Here is a 15532-nt window from a genome sequence, read left to right on the forward strand (position 1 = left end):
TCTGACTCTTTGCAACTCCTTGGACTGTAGCCCGCCAGGCTCCTCTGTCCATGGAATTCTCCAGATAAGAATACTGGTGTGGATAGCCATTCCCTTCTCCAGGGGATCTTCCCAACCCAGGGATTGAACTTGGGTCTCTTGCATGGTAGGTGGATTCTTTATGGTCTGAGCCACCAGGGAAGCCCACTCTAAATACATGTGTCAATCAAAAAAAATAAATAACTAAGAGCACGCACCCCTCCTGCCCCACTGACAGCCTCTCCTCACCCCTAGGGAGTCCAGACTGCACCTCCCCCCCCAGGAGAGCTCTGATCACACGTGCAACTCTTCACAGCACATGTGTTTTCTTCTGCATGTGTCATTAGTGAAAACAGGTGGCACCAACATCTGCCACAATAGGAAACAACAGTGGCATCAAATTTGGGGAAGGGAGTTCTTACCTGTTTGATCCGAACTCTTGACTGTCAGCTCATATGTTAAATCTAAAAAGGAGATCATATACAATCATTGTGAATGATTACTGTACATTCAAAACCTTCATCTGCTCTGAAAACGCAGAACTGATTCCCACGATCAGCCCAAGGGTCCTGCCCAGACAGGGCAGGGATTGCCAGCATTAGAGGCAAAAGTGACAACAGAAACCATCAGTGGCCACTGTCCTTACTAGGGTTCAGAGGGGACCCTTCTTTCCCCTAATATGTACCCCAACATCCACAATTACCAAGCAGCTTGCTCTGTGTATTACACTTTGATCATTGGTTCCAAGATGTATTAATAAACTCTAACCATTGCACTTGGATCCTTCCAAGTCCTCAGTAAGCTGAGAACTGGCTTTCCAGCTTTATGCTTGGTGCATGTGGCCTCGGCAAAGAGGATGAGGTAAGGCATTCAGACGGACTCCAGTGATGACAGGGTTAACCACCCAGAGGAGGGAAGTGAAACCCCCTTCTCCCCTGGCGCAGCTCTGGAGGCAACCAGTGTGAAATTGTCTTGATGACAGGTTCTGCTTTGCTTTGCATCCCCCCTGCCCTGCCCCAGTCCCTGAAGGTTGCTGGGTGCCCCCACCCCCATACCCGTGCAATGTTGCTGCAGCCGCCTGATCTCCGCGTGCAGCCCCTTGAGTGTGCTTGCGTGCTCCCGCTGAAGGAACAAGAGGTTCTTCTGTGCGCTGTGTAACTGGTTCTCCAGGTTTGTGGCTGCCATGCTGACATGCAGGTGACCTGTGGGAGACACAGGGTCTGGTGGCAGGAGGGTCGTGGGGTGACAGGCAGGAAGAGGACACTGCCTGCTGCCTGTCCCCCTACCCCCCGCCCTGTGGCTTTGTGGGGTGGAGGGCAGTGTGAGGCCTGGCTCCGGATACACAAGGTTCCCTGATTCCAAACCCTGGCCTCTCCACGGGCTACCCGACTGCGACCGATTGAGGCCAGACTCACTCCTGAAAGACATCCTTGAGCAGGTGAAGCACTGGCTGCCTCCTTCCAGGAAAACCAGGTACTGAGGAAGTGATGTCTAGAGCTGCCAGGCCAGGAGTAGGAGGGAGATGAAGGGGCATTTCAGAGGGAAGCCCCCAGGACTTCACAGACTTGAGAGCCACCCCCCAACCAGACCCTTCTCTTTCCTTCTGATTTCCTGAGAACGATCCCACGGAGCCACAAGGAGGAGTCTGGAGTCCAGACTTAGACCCTGCCCTACTCCCCGCCCCTCAGCTTCCAGCCTCCATCATCAGCCGCTCACTCAGGGCTCAGACTCTTGGCCTGACTGTAACTCGAGAAATGCGGTGAAGTCAGCCGGCCTTTCTGGAAAGGCTACCAGAGTAATTCAAGACACCTTTGCACAGCACTGGAAAATGCTAAGGATGAAATGTGGATTATCTGTCTATAAACTATTCCTGTGAATACAGAGCCTCACGGTGATTTTTTCCTAGTCTGCTGGGCCGGCAAGCACCCCCCAGGGGAAAGACCACCTCTCAGGGGGCTTCCGGTGGCTGGGTGTGTGGTAGGGCAGCAGTGTGGCTTGAGGGGCCGCTCTAGAGGTGACAGCGCAGTGGGTGACACCAAGCTCAGTCTGTTATCTCTTAAGTCCTGTGGCAAAATTTACACCCCAACTCTTGAGCTAAGAATGGGGTGTATTTAGAACCCCAGGACATGCGTTTTTATTCACAAGAGAAAGCTCCTTCAAAGGAAAATGAAGATGTGCAGGGAAGGACGGAGGATGCGCCAGACAGAGCCTGGGAGGAGGATGCCCACCGGACATCCTAGAAAGACATGCCTATCGGGGAGAAGCTGGCGAGACAAAGCCGTGACTAAGAGCAAACTGAGGGGCTTCCCCGGTGGCCCAATGGTAAAGAACCCGCCTGCCAATGCAAAGGACGCGGGTTCAGACCCCGGGTCGGGAAGATGCCCTGGAGAAGGAAATGGCAACCCACTCCAGGGTTCTTGCCTGGAGAAGCCCACAGACAGAGGAGCCTGGCGGGCCACAGTCCATGGGGTCGCAGAGTGTCGGCTGAACACACAGGCAGACACACAAGAGCAAACAGAACACGCAGCTGTGGGTGGGAGTGTTCGCGGTGCCTTATTACAGGAAGCGATCTGGGAAAGCGTTGCCCGGAGCCTTAGAATTTATCTTCCCTCTGACTTAGCAACTCCATTTCTAGGAACCCACCAGAGGGAAATAACCTCCGTGTGAGGAAGATGGAGCTGTAGGGACAGTCGTCGCACTGCGGTTTACGGTTGGAACTGAGTCAGGAAACAAACTCAAAATCCAGTAAGAAGGAACGGGTTGAATAAATGAGAGAGTCATCTCTATGGAAGGTGGATTGGATCTCCTTGGAGGCCTGGAACTCTACCTAAGGTCTGGCCGCAGGCCACGCCAGAGTCGACTTTCCATCCACCAGAGCTGCCCTCGGAGGAGCCGAGAGCAGCCTGCCTGTGGGAGCAAGGAAGGTTTCTGCCACCCCCGGAATTGTCTCCCTGCTGCAGCCACAAGCTTCTTGTACGCGACTGCCGGGCCAGACACTGGTTCTAAGTGTAGCCCCGTGGTGCCTGAGATCCTGAAGGCATGGTCAGGATGTGGAGTATGCTGACCTCACAGGGCACCAGCTCCGAGCAAGGCAAGTCCAGGGTGTGAGCCATGAAGGGCTGCAGAGAGTCCCAAAGCTGAACGGCCTTGACGTCAAAGAGACGTGAACGCAGGGCCACTCCTGGAGCTTTCGGTCGGGATGGCCAGGTTTACTTCTGCTCAGCAGACCCGAGTCTGTCACTCCTGCATCAGTTCCATCATCTCACTGGGAACATCCACTCCTAGGATTACGGTGGGCTTTGCGTGCGGCAATTCCAGGGGAGATGTGTTGTCCTCCCCTTTAAAAGGACACACCTGGGACCTGCCTGCTGGTCCACTGGTTAAGACACTGAGCTTCCAATGGAAGAGGTGCAGGTTTGATCCCTAGTCAGGGAACTAAGAGCCCACATGCAGCGCGGCCAGAAATAATTTAAAAGGACAGACCTAAATCAGTGCTAATGTGGCTAATGGAAAAAGCAGAGCCTGTGTTTTAAGGGTTCGCCTTTGATGAAAAAGAACCATTTACATTCCATCCATAACTTAGTGGGTCCAGGCGGGTAAAGAACAGACCGGGTGTCCAAAGCCCCCTCACTGTCCATCTTCTCTGCCACCTGGAGCAGCCACTGCTGTGTCTTGGTGACCCTACTCTGAAAACAGCTCTCGAATCCACTGGCTTTTTTCCATCTTATGCCTAAGCCACATCACCCTCACCTGGATCGCTATAGAACCCTCCCTCTGTCCCCTCTCACCTCCTCGATTCCGTCCCCACAGAGGAGCAGAGTGATGTTAACAGAATCTTCCACGGCTCTGAGTGGGGTGGGTTCACAAAGCCCCAGGACCAGCCCTGTGGTCTCCGCGCCCAGTGGCTCAGTGAGCCTCCAGGGCCTTGGCCTCTGCACCCTGGGGGCCTGTCTTGGGTTTCTCTGCCCAAAAGGCTCCTCTCGTGTCCTCGCTTCAGCCCACCGTTCCCTGTGAGCTGAGGTCGGCATGTCTTTACTTCTTGGCTCAAGTTCACTTCTGCCCTGGCCCCAGGCTGGGCGTGGTCATGCCTCCCGCCCTTCACCACCAGCCCATAACTAGCCAACTATCTCCTGCCTCCATGCACAGACTGCAGGTTGGGTCACCGCTGGATCCCAAGCCCTTGCTCGGAGCGTGGCACCTAAAAGGCCGGCTGGCAGCAATTGCTAAACCAGTGGGCCCCAGGGCCAGGCTGTGGAATGTGAGTGTGGCACCAGGGGAGCTCGAGGCCTTTGGGGCTGAAGAGCCTTTGTTTCCACGAGCTTCTGACTTAATTTTGCACCTCTCAAGGCATGCCTTGTACAAAGAGAGCACGATATACTAAAACTGCAAAATGGTTTTGTCCAGCACTGATGGTAAAAATGAAGTGCCCAGAAATAAATATGTGCTTCTATGACATACTCTCTCCTGTACAATGTCACGAACCTCATTCCATAGTTCATCAGGCACTCTATCAGATCTAGGCCCTTAAATCTATTTCTCACTTCCACTGTATAATCATAAGGGATTTGATTTAGGTCATACCTGAATGGTCTAGCGGTTTTCCCTACTTTCTTCAATTTAAGTCTGAATTTGGTAATAAGGAGTTCATGATCTGAGCCACAGTCAGCTCCCGGTCTTGTTTTTGTTGACTGTATAGAGGTTCTCCATCTTTGGCTGCAAAGAATATAATCAATCTGATTTCGGTGTTGACCATCTGGTGATGTCCATGTGTAGAGTCTTCTCTTGTGTTGTTGGAAGAGGGTGTTTTCTATGATCGGTGCATTCTCTTGGCAAAACTCTATTAGTCTTTGCCCTGCTTCATTCCACATTCCAAGGCCAAATTTCCCTGTTACTCCAGGTGTTTCTTGACTTCCTACTTTTGCATTCCAGTCCCCTATAATGAAAAGGACATCTTTTTTGGGTGTCAGTTCTAAAAGGTCTTGTAGGTCTTCATAGAACCGTTCAACTTCAGCTTCTTCAGCGTTACTGATTGGGGCATAGACTTGGATTGTTGTGATATTGAATGGTTTGCCTTGGAAACGAACAGAGATCATTCTGTCGTTTTTGAGACTGCATCCAAGTACTGCATTTCGGACTCTTTTGTTGACCATGATGGCTACTCCATTTCTTCTGAGGGATTCCTGCCCGTAGTAGTAGATATGATGGTCATCTGAGTTAAATTCACCCATTCCAGTCCATTTTAGTTCATCGATTCCTAGAATGTAGACATTCACTCTTGCCATCTCTTGTCTGACCACTTCCAATTTGCCTTGATTCATGGACCTGACATTCCAGGTTCCTATGAAATATTGCTCTTTACAGCATCGGACCTTGCTTCTATCACCAGTCACATCCACAGCTGGGTATTGTTTTCGCTTTGGTTCCATCCCTTCATTCTTTCTGGAGTTATTTCTCCACTAATCTCCAGTAGCATATTGGGCACCTACTGACCTGGGGAGTTCCTCTTTCAGTATCCTATCATTTTGCCTTTTCATACTGTTCATGGGGTTCTCAAGGCAAGAATACTGAAGTGGTTTGCCATTCCCTTCTCCAGTCGACCACATTCTGTCCATTTAGGTATGACCTAAATCAAATCCCTTATGATTATACAGTGGAAGTGAGAAATAGATTTAAGGGCCTAGATCTGATAGAGTGCCTGATGAACTATGGAATGAGGTTCATGACATTGTACAGAAGACAGGGATCAAGACCATCCCCATGGAAAAGAAATGCAAAAAAGCAAAATGGCTGTCTGGGGAGGCCTTACAAATAGCTGTGAAAAGAAGAGAAGCAAAAAGCAAAGGAGAAAAGGAAAGATATCAGCATCTGAATGCAGAGTTCCAAAGAATAGCAAGAAGAGATAAGAAAGCCTTCTTCAGCAATCAGTGCAAAGAAATAGAGGAAAAGAACAGAATGGGAAAGACTAGAGATCTCTTCAAGAAAATCAGAGATACCAAGGGAACATTTCATGCAAAGATGGGCTCGATAAAGGACAGAAATGGTATGGACCTAACAGAAGCAGAAGATATTAAGAAGAGGTGGCAAGAATACACAGAAGAACTGTACAAAAAAGATCTTCATGACCCAGATAATCACGATGGTGTGATCACTCTTCTAGAGCCACACATCCTGAAAAGTGAAGTCAAGTGGGCCTTAGAAAGCATCACTGCAAACAAAGCTAGTGGAAGTGATGGAATTCGAGTTGAGCTCTTTCAAATCCTGAAAGATGATGCTGTGAAAGTGCTGCACTCAATATGCCAGCAAATTTGGAAAACTCAGCAGTGGCCACAGGACTGGAAAAGGTCAGTTTTCATTCCAATCCCAAAGAAAGGCAATGCCAAAGAATGCCCAAACTACCGCACAATTGCACTCATCTCACATGCTAGCAAAGTAATGCTCAAAATTCTCCAAGCCAGGCTTCAGCAATATGTGAACCGTGAACTTCCTGATGTTCAAGCTGGTTTTAGAAAAGGCAGAGGAACCAGAGATCAAATTGCCAACATCTGCGGGATCATGGAAAAAGCAAGAGAGTTCCAGAAAAACATCTATTTCTGCTTTATTGACTATGCCAAAGCCTTTGACTGTGTGGATCACAATAAACTGTGGAAAACTCTTCAAGAGATGGGAATACCAGACCACCTGACCTGCCTCTTGAGAAATCTGTATGCAGGTCAGGAAGCAACAGTTAGAACTGGACATGGAACAACAGACTGGTTCTAAATAGGAAAAGGAGTACGTCAAGGCTGTATATTGTCACCTGCTTATTTAACTTATATGCAGAGTACATCATGAGAAACACTGGACTGGAAGAAACAAGCTGGAATCAAGATTGCTGGGAGAAATATCAATCACCTCAGATATGCAGATGACACCACCCTTATGGCAGAAGAGAAGAGGAACTAAAAAGCCTCTTGATGAAAGTGAAAGAGGAGAGTGAAAAAGTTGGCTTAAAGCTCAACATTCAGAAAACGAAGATCATGGCATCAGCCTCATCACTTCATGGGAAATAGATGGGGAAACAGTGGAAACAGTGTCAGACTTTATTTTTTTGGGCTCCAAAACCACTGCATATGGTGACTGTAGCCATGAAATTAAAAGACGCTTACTCCTTGGAAGAAAAGTTATGACCAACCTAGATAGTATATTCAAAAGCAGAGACATTACTTTGCCGACTAAAGTCTGTCTAGTCAAGGCTATGGTTTTTCCAGTGGTCATGTATGGATGTGAGAGTTGGACTGTGAAGAAGGCTGAGAAGTGAAGAATTGATGCTTTTGAACTGTGGTGTTGGAGAAGACTCTTGAGAGTCCCTTGGACTGCAAGGAGATCCAACCAGTCCATTCTGAAGGAGATCAACCCTGGGATTTCTTTGGAGGGAATGATGCTAAAGCTGAAACTCCAGTACTTTGGCCACCTCATGCAAAGAGTTGACTCATTGGAAAAGACTCTGATGCTGGGAGGGATTGGGGGCACTAGCAGAAGGGGACGACCGAGGATGAGATGGCTGGATGGCATCACGGACTCGATGGACGTGAGTCTGAGTGAACTCCGGGAGTTGTTGATGGACAGGGAGGCCTGGCGTGCTGCGATTCATGGGGTCGCAAAGAGTCAGACACGACTGAGTGACTGAACTGAACTGATGACGTATTGTCAGGAGCAGGCATGGGAATGGAAATGTGGCCTCCACAGGCACCCCTTTTCCACATCACAGCATGGGGTTCAATTTTACTTGTGGGGACGTCGCTGGTGGTCCAGTGGTTAAGAATCTGTTTTCCAATGCAGGGGACTCGGGTTCAATCCCCGGCTTCCCTGGCAGCTCAAGTGGTAAAGGATCTGCCTGCAATTCAGGAGACCTGGGTTTGATCCCTGGGCCAGGAAGATCTTCTGGAGGCAGGCACAGCTACCCACTCCAGTATCCTTGCCTGAAGAACCTCAAGGACAGAGGAGCCTGCCGGGCTACAGTCCACGGGGCAGCAAAAGAGTCCGACACGACTGAAGTGGCTGAGCATGCATGCTCGGGTTCAATCCCTGGTTGGGGAACTAAGAATCCCACATGCCACGGGGCAACTAAACCCGTGCCACAACTAGAGCAGCCCCTGAGCCACAATGAAGATCGGTGTGCCACCACTAAGACCCGAGGTGGCCAAATAATACATGTTAAAACATGTTTTACTTGTAACAAATTTAATGATTTAAATAAGCATTCGCATTCTAGCTGCCTTCATGAGTCAGCGACTTGAACTGCGCTAAATCTGTTATTCAGTAATTCATTACCATAACTACAGAAATAAAAGTGTGCCTTCGAAGCTTCCCATTCACGTGGGCAGGCAGTCTGGAGAAGAAGGGACACAAGACAGACAGGGGAGTGTGAGTGTGTGATGGGCAAAGCCAGCTCTGTCTGGAGCTCTGGCAGTTGGAGGACAAAGGTTTTTCAGCCCTGTGATACTCCATCTGGATGCTGGTGTCTCTTCTTCCACAACCTACCCTGACTTAAAAGGCCCAGAAGAGGAGATACCATCTGGGCAGGGCATCCTCTGGTTGTTGGATGTCCATGAGAGAGACAGGTTCACTTAGGTCCAAGGAGACAAGTCTCATCTCCTAATGGGATCCAAATTACTGTCAATACATTATTTTCTCATCAGCACAAAGAGGTAAACAGTATCACTGACTTCCAGAGAATAGAGAGTTGCTGCTGTTTTAAAAGAAGGTGATGGTTTGGGACTGCCCTGGTGGTCCAGTGGCTGACTCCGTGCTCTCAGTGCAGAAGGTCTGGGTTCCATCCCTGGTCAGGGAACTAGATCCTACATGCTGCAAATGCTGCAACTAAGAGTTCACGTGGCGCAACTAAACATCTGACGTGATGCAACTAGGACCTGGCACAGCCGAATAAATAATATAAAATAAATATTTTAAAAGAGAGAAGGTAATGGTTTAATGTCATCTCCTTGGCTACTGATGACATGGAATCACTGCAACAACTTAATCCTTCCAAGAAGCTGACATGAAGCTACAGAAGCATCCTGTTTAGATCAAGGAGACGCAGCTGAGAGACGCAGATAGTCTGGAGGAAGGGATGGAATCGGTCCTGGGAGGCTGAATTCAGCATCTCTGAGGCACTATGGGATTCAGAGACATGAAGGAGCATTCGTGACCCCCTCCCTGAAAGGGTCAGCGCGACAGATGAAGGGAAAACGGAGGCGTCTGCTGCAGATGAATAATGCATCCGGCTTGAGCAAAGGCACTCAGGCCCCCTCAGCTGTGTCAGCCAGTAATGGAGGGTGACATCCATAAAGCGTGGTTGCCAAAACACTGCATTTTTCGGGTCAAAAGGGCACATACTACATGTTGTGGGCTCTTTGTACTGCAGCTTTTTGTTTCGAGGCAATCCTGTTTCTTCTCTCAGTGTTACCAGGAGCCATCGGCAATTTTACAGTTATTTGCCTGGTCAAAGGCAGCGTGGCCTGGCCACGGGCCCTCTTCTCCCCTGGGAGATGCAGGCCTCGCTGCGGAGGACGAGGTTCCGGCCGGGGTAGCAGTCAGAGGGCAAGCCTGCCCTCCACCCACATCTTCCCCAGGGAACCCTGGCAGAAGCAGACGCCTTGGGCATCTCAAAGTGGGCCCACCTGCGGAACCGGTTACCTTGTGTTTGGAGGTTGGGCCACATCCATGTGTTTTTCCCACTTTGGCAAATTCACTAGGGAAGTAAATTTCTGTGAATTTGCTGTTTGCTCTACATGTTCAGAAACTTAACACTTGAAAAGGGCTGAGTTCTATAAAGGCTGGCACCAGGCCGCGACGGCTTCCCAGAGTGGGGAGGGACATTAACATCATCTCCTGGTGATGATATGCTCTCCGTGACAGTTCTCAGAGAGACATGAGGACCCCGACCTTGCTGGGTCTGCTCTGTCTCGGCCTGAGGACAAATGGCCCGTCAGTAGCTCATGTCCAGTTGTCAACTGAACTCACAACTAATGTCCCTTCCTCCCTTCCAGGGCTTTACTGTATAAGTGATGACATTAGGATCTTATTTATGGAACTGTCTCTGCCCACACGAGCACAAAGAGTGCTTTCCCACCACTTATGTCACTTCACAAACACCCCTCTGGGGAAAAACAGGAACCTTCTACCTACCCACAAGTGAAAGGGTAGTTCGAGAAATGGCGCATCTGAGCCTTGCTCCTCGCCCTTGGGTCCTGTGCGTGGATCTCAGTTTCATTCAGGGATTCAGATGCTCTCCACAAAGCACGTGTCTCGTAGTGCTCTGTGGCCGAGGGGGAAAGGAGCACTGTCCGTTGCAGGAGCGTCTTGGCCAGAAGGGATGCAGTCTCCACCGCCTCCCCGCAACCCCTGGCAGACCACCAGGATGGGCCTGGAGCACCACTGCTGACACAGGCAAGAGTCACCACTGCCTACACTCAGGTGAGACAGTCAATGACCGAGAAGGCTCTGCTGTCCATCCAACACAGCAGAAGAACTCACCAACAATTCTGCCTTTTTTTTTTTTTTGACCACACCACTCGATCCCTACCAGGGATCGAACCCCATACCCCCTGCATTGGTAGTGAGGGGTCTTAACCACTGCCCCACTGGGGAAGTCCTGAGTCTTGCTCTTAATACCAGCCAGGGTTTCCAGGAAATGGGCGAGGGCGTTCTGGGCCTAGCCAGCCTTTCTTTGGAAAGCAGCCAGGCAGTACAGGAAGAGACGACGAGGTACTGTCACGTGACGCGTGCGTCCTGATCCTTGGCCTGTGCCCAGTCCAGGAGCCGGGGCCACCATCCCTCTCTCCCTGTCCAAGGCCAGGCTCACAGGAGCCCTCGGGGGCCGCGTCAGCACGGAGCCTGTTCTGGGGCCAAAAGCAGTGCCTCAGCTCGGCTACCAGCAGCCAGAAATGGCTCTGGGACTCCAGTGGCGGAGGCACTCGAGCCAGATTCATCTTTTCCCCTTTTAAACAGGTACCTTGCTTTTGCTTTGACAGCTCTCCTAGGCACACTCACATGTTGCCTATGTTCTCCTCTCGAGGCATAGCCCTGATCGTGTCATATCCCTCTGACATTCTTGGGGTCCAACTCCACGTTCCCAGAGGCCCTGCCTGCCAGCTGCCTCCCCTCAGCCTCCCCCGGCACGTCTACGCTGCTGGCCTCTCACCCTCAGCGTCTGCCCCACTCCGCACCCCAGCACGGGGCTCTGCACACTGGTCCTGCAGTCTACACTGCTCCTGGCAAACCACCGCCCACCCCTGTGCGCCCCTCTTCTCCATGTCTGCACTCCTTCCTGCATTATGTACGAGCTTCGGATACTTTTCTATGGCTTCCCGAGGGTGCCGAGTGGGGAATCTCAACAAGAATTACAGGGCATTAATAAAAAAGCACTGCCACAGTGCTGATTTGAACATGACCTCATCCCGTAATTTCTTCACATGCCAGAAGCAATATTTTAAAGTATCCCTGGACCACACTTCTTAGACTAAAAGAAATGGAGTATCTTTGTTAGGGAAGGGTCTCGCCATTTAAAAATGGGACATTTCTTTGTTCCTGGGTGATCGAAAGTAGACCTATCTTTTTTGCTCCACACAAAGCTTGTGGAAATAGGGTAATAATTTTAGAATCTGAAAAAAAAAAAAAATAGCACACCCAGTACTCACGTGGTGCTGTGAATTAGTTATAACAAGCTATTTTAGATTCTAGTCATGAATAAGTTATAACCCATTCACATCTGGTTCTCAGGCCATGAACTGCCAGAAAGATGGGAGTCCGGCTGCCTCTGCAGGTGCTCGGCAGGGCCTGAGACCCAGCAGGAGCTGCCTGGCTCTGTCCAGACCCTCGGCGTCCAAGCCTTTTGTGCCTAAGGACCTCTGCGGCTTTTCTTGTGGGAACTCTCTGTGTGACTCTGGTGTCCTTTAGCTGAAGCACTGTCATGGTGAATATGAAGGTTGGCCAGAGGACAAAGGTGGCGAGTGTCGTGATGAAGTGTAAGAGGAGAAGAGATGGTTCCCAGCCTTGAGGTGGTGCCCTAAGTAGATTCATGCACTCGGGAAAGGCTGAGGGTGGAAGAGACCTTCAAAACCAACTATTCTGTATTTCCACACCTCTGTATTTCAAGGTCAAGAACCTGCGGCCCAACAAAGATTTGCTTAGCACCGTGGGATTAAAAAAAGGGCAGAAAGGCAAAAGTCTTGAGGTGCTTGAGTGTTTAGGGGTTAAATCTAACCCTATCTTGTCACCAAAACCATCATAATATCCAAGGGAGCCAGTCCCAGTGCTGAAATTTTGCTGGTAGTCCAGTGGCTAAGAGTCCAAGCTCCCAACGCAGGGGGTTCAGTCCCTAGTCAGGGAACTAGATCCCACATGCCACACAACTAAAGATCTGGCATGCCTCGACGAAGACTGAAGATCCCATGCACTGCAATGAAGACATGGCAAAGCCAAATAAACAAATACATAAAAAGGGTTAAGTGCTCAATGCAGTCACTTATGGTGTCTGGCACATAGTAAGTCCTCCGTAAACGTTAGCTATATTATTTTATGTAAATGTTGGTCAGCATACAAATATTGTTTACGTGGTCCCACACTAGGGTATGATGTTTCCTGAACATCATCTAAGTTTGAAAATGAGCTAGCAAAGGATTCAAGTTCCTTCCAAAGAGGAAAACATAAAAACAGATGGGGCGTTTTCTGATGGCCTTTTCCATTTTCACCGGAGAGAAGCCATTCAGGGAAGTGAACAGAGACAGGCAGGCGGAGCCAGGCACCCTAAGGGACAGTAGAACCTACTTCCTACTTTGAATCAACCTGTAGGACTCTACAAGAAGCTACAAGAAGGTTGAAGGCTAATTAGGCCATCAGCTCTCAATCCAGGATACCTGCTTGTAGGAAGGGAAACTTACCGTCTCTGAGAAGTGAATCCTGACGTTATTCTGTGTTTACAACCATCCTGGATAAAGACACTGTTGGGAGTTGCACGATGCTGTCATTTCTACTTGCACATATTATTTAAGAAATTCAACTGATAAGTCATCTGAGGGTCCTCAAGAGTTGGGGCACCAAGAAAAAGGACGGCATTTCAAGGAGACAAAAGCATTCATCAGCCACTCCAAAAATATTGATAAAAGGAATGGACACCATTAAAAAGTAGAAGCAAAAAGGACACTGAAAATAAAAGGTGCAACTGTTTTTTAAAGTGACAAAAACTCTTGTTTGTTAATCATTCTTAAGGAATTGGGATATTTTTAAAAACTAATACAACGGGGGGTCGAGAGCTTAGCACACCAATCAGAACCTTGGGTTCCAATTCAGACTCAGCCACGTTCTAACTGTAGCCTCTGTCTGCCCCTACTGTGTCCTCCCATGACACAGGGAACAATAACAAGACATAGTGACCAGGGGATGTCTCAGATAGAGCACTTAACCTATGTCTGGTCTACTGTGATAAAATGGTACCTGAACTAAATTTGCACTCGTCCACATGAGTGGAAACTGGGTGGAGATATTTTGGGAGGTCTGTTCTCTGTCTGGGTGGATAGTGCGTATCATCTTTTAATAGATGGTCTGTAAGCTTCCCAGGTGGCACACTGATAAAGAATCCACTTGCCAGTGCAGCAGACGCAAGAGATCTGGGTTCGATCCCTGAGTCAGGGAGATCCTCTGGAGTAGGAAATGGCAACCTGCTCCAGTTTCTTCTTGCCTGGAAAATCCCATGGACAGAGGAACCTGGCGGGCTATCGTCCATGGGGTTGCAAAGAGTTGGATGTGACTGAGCACATAAAACTTCTTTAATGATGAAAATATATTACTTTATAGTCAGAGAAAAATATGAAGCAGTTTCTCTTAAAAAAACATAACCACTAACTATCCACTAGCAAAGTGGTATCATATGTTTTAATTATGCTGTTTCAGGGTAGTCTTGTGTTTACCAGAACGGAGAAAACTTGATGGTAAGGCAGTTTTTATAAAAACAACGATTTAGTGTCCCTGAGACATGCAGAAAATGATTGTGACGAGCCCTTGAGTACCTCTCCACCCCCATGTGTTGTACCTTCCTGTAATTCTCTGACATTATCCATCATAAAATATAAGGCCCATCAATAGTTCTTTAGCCACTGACAGCCATTTCCTCCTTGAAAGAATGCACAGCCTAACATGAAAGCTGTAATAGATGTGATTAGAGGGATCCGCAATTAGGTGGGGAAATACGATATGTGGTCGTCTGGGAAGTCTGCAGTCACTGGAGGCCTACACGATGGATTTATGAACCATGACTCTCTGCAGTCTGATTAGCTCATAGTTTAAGGGGGGGCGGGTTGGGCTTCTATGTAAAAAATCATATGTCAAGTGTCGGTACACCGGTAGGGGCTTGGCCCTTCTGTGTGAAAATGTCTCAGGAATGAAGCAGGTCTGTGTTTCAGGTTGTCTAAAAGGCCCTCAGAGTGGGCAGCGCAGGCCGGGTAAAGACAAGCATGTGCAGTCCCATGGTCTGAAGCCACACGGTACCTTTCAGGAGTGCCTGGGGCCTCCTGGAAAACTGGGTGACTTCACCCACTACAGCAGACCTCACTCCAGGAGGCAGGGGCACCAGCACCCCATCGCCGCCCCACCCCCCCGGCCAGGAGGGACTGCCCTTGGGGCATCACGTGAGCACACAGTTAGCTCGGTGCTTCTTGTTTCAGGGAAGGTGCTTCTAAGGAAGTAGGTGGCCAAGGCTGGTGGGGCTGTGATGGCGCCACTCGGCCCTTCCTGTCTTCCTCCCGCTCTTTCTGGGCAGCCTCCAGCTGACTTTCCCCAAGGATGACCCAAATAGCTTCATTTCAGAAGCTAGAGCAGAAAACATTTGCAACTAATAGAGATGCCATTCGTGAGCTTCTGACAAGCTTGTGGTTGAGCCAACAATCTAGGGACATATAAAACCTCACGGCTCACCATACACCTAGTTCTACCTAGTGATATTTGCCTTTAAATGGAAAGGAAAATTAGCAGGTCATATCTGATGAGTGGTTCCATTTCTACATCTGACTGTGATTACTGCAGATTTTAATTGTCTGCGGGTTGATTTCTCTAAGCTATGGTGACCCAAATGCCAAACTCTTTTCACACTAATGAAATAAGAGATACTGCTTAAATGTTACTGCTTGATGATCACTATCCTAAACTGTATTTCTGAGGCTGAGATGTGTTCAAGTGAACACTTGCTTAAAAAAAACTGTGTGTGGTTTGCCAAACAGATGAACCATTTCAATGGATTTAGCTGATAGGGCTTTTCTTTTATCTATCTTGTGGGCCTGACTAATAAGGGTATAGGTTTTCAGGAAAGAAAGGCAACATTAATCAAAGCTCTATACACTTTAATTTAGCCATACTTTTCTTTTATTACTTACAATAAAGTAAACTAGTCAGTTGTTTCAGTAGTGCTAATAGAACCTATTTAGCCAAACTCTCACTGGGCATCTAAGAAGATGACCACTGATACATAGAAGCACAAGCCTTT

General features: G+C 48.8%; 1 protein-coding gene across 3 annotated transcripts in view; it reads right to left on the minus strand.

Moving 5' to 3' along the window:
• CCDC92 (coiled-coil domain containing 92) overlaps nt 1–15532 on the minus strand; it is a 40500-nt gene that overhangs the window by 2863 nt on the left and 22105 nt on the right. For 2 of the 3 annotated variants that reach the window (XM_018061371.1, XM_018061370.1), the window contains 2 exons: nt 1074–1220; nt 441–482 (listed from right to left, as the gene is read on the minus strand). In XM_018061371.1, the coding sequence (XP_017916860.1) occupies nt 441–482; nt 1074–1203 (172 nt within the window). In that variant the 5' untranslated portion in view covers nt 1204–1220. Of the gene's footprint in view, nt 1–440; nt 483–1073; nt 2327–15532 lie in introns of those variants that run through there. The other variant, XM_018061369.1, reaches the window with a different exon arrangement.

Source organism: Capra hircus, chromosome 17 (assembly GCF_001704415.2).
Source record: "Capra hircus breed San Clemente chromosome 17, ASM170441v1, whole genome shotgun sequence".
NCBI lineage: Eukaryota > Metazoa > Chordata > Mammalia > Artiodactyla > Bovidae > Capra > Capra hircus.